The sequence below is a fragment of the Sinocyclocheilus anshuiensis genome, unplaced genomic scaffold (genome assembly GCF_001515605.1).
Source record: "Sinocyclocheilus anshuiensis isolate Anshui unplaced genomic scaffold, SAMN03320099.WGS_v1.1 scaffold308, whole genome shotgun sequence".
NCBI classification, from domain to species: domain Eukaryota; kingdom Metazoa; phylum Chordata; class Actinopteri; order Cypriniformes; family Cyprinidae; genus Sinocyclocheilus; species Sinocyclocheilus anshuiensis.
Genome location: NW_015558619.1, coordinates 1,502,273 through 1,503,805, shown reverse-complemented (window position 1 = coordinate 1,503,805; position 1,533 = coordinate 1,502,273). Strand labels below are relative to the sequence as shown.

Below are 1,533 nucleotides of genomic sequence, written 5' to 3'. Positions count from 1 at the left end.
GACGATGTAAATTCATATTGTTATTTTTCTAAATGTCTGACTATATGCACTGCATTAAAACTAATTTATTAATTTGCTAATTTGATTCAAGTGACATTAAAAAGGCATTACACAAGCCACGGAAAGTCAAAAGGGATACTACAACAAAGCCAACTGTCCGCCTTGCATCAGCTAATGTGTCAATACGCAACACCATACATATGATTGACACGTTTGACAGACCAGCAGATGCCAATGCAGAAGGCACCTATGCTCGAAGCGGAACATATGCAGGAAAGAGGATTCCCAAGGCTGGATACATTGCAGAAGCAAGAGTTGGAAGAGCTCGTGCTGAAGCCAGTATATTTGAGGCTGAAGCCAAAGGCCCAAACGCCTCAGCTGGTGCAGAAGCCAGTGTGGTTGGAGTCCGAGCAATGGCTCGGGCTGAACTTGCCAGTGTATCAGCTAAAGCCGGTCCAGTTAGTGGAAAATTGGGACTCGGATTTGACACGGATCCATCTATTGGTCTGGATGGGTTGGAAGCCAAAATACTGGGAATTGGAATCTCAATTGGTCCAAAAACCAGTATATCTTTTCTGGGTTCAGAAGCATCATGTTCAGTCATGTAATCATGGGGGTATGTATTGCTAACGAACAGCAAAGACAAAAACAGAAACAGAAAAGAAAAAAAAACTTTTTTTTAAACATTATCGAATTTTAAAGAACTGTTGTTGAGTTATAAATACACAGAATTACATTTTAACAATATTACAACAGATAGTTATATTTTAGATTTTATAATTCTACACTTGTTGAGACTCTTGTTTTCATTTAAGAATAAATACAGGTATTTGTATTTGGTTATGCAGGTGTTTTTATTCGATTACGCCAACTCCGGTTTGGATCCAATCTTTGCGAAGACTTCAGATGACGCCAACTTTAGATCGACGTACAGAACTGTCAGATATTATCCTTATTCTGTAATCATTATGAGCACAAGTTGTAATTGTTGTCTAACATGCTTGTTGTATCTGCTAAACTGAATATATGATGTTACCTACATTATATGTATATTGCGCACATATTACTCTCATCTGTGGCTGATAACAGAATACTTACCAACTGTAACACTGAAACAAGAATTATCTGTAACGCTGCTTTGAAATGATGTATTGTGAAAAGTGCTATACAAATGAACTTAAATCTAATGTTTATTGCTTTTCTTGTCTCGTTATTGTCAGCTAAAATAAACTCTTCTGTTCAAGGCTTCGGTTTTAGTAAATAACAAATAACAAAAATAATAGTTTTCACAATACAAGCCACGGTTTATGTGTTCTTTGCTTTGTTACCACTTCAGTTTGTTCATTTTTTAAGTGACAACGGCCTCTATAGCAGACTTACGGCATTACGATAAAGGTAAGTGCATTTTAATAGTCAATATTTATAACATTTAAAAAAATACATTTTAGTGTTATTTGTTATTTATGTATTCTATTTGTGTGTGTGTGTGGGGGGGGGGGGGTTCTAATTGTTTCATTTTCTAACTGGGGAAAT

General features: G+C 36.1%; 1 protein-coding gene across 1 annotated transcript in view; it reads left to right on the top strand.

Annotated features, from left to right (window-relative positions):
• Nucleotides 1-200: 200 nt before the first annotated feature.
• LOC107680470 (uncharacterized) overlaps nucleotides 201-1,533 on the top strand; it is a 4,331-nt gene continuing 2,998 nt past the window's right edge. The window contains exon 1 of the mRNA XM_016476354.1: nucleotides 201-564. Coding sequence (XP_016331840.1) covers nucleotides 201-564 — 364 coding nt within the window. The remainder of the gene's footprint in view (nucleotides 565-1,533) is intronic.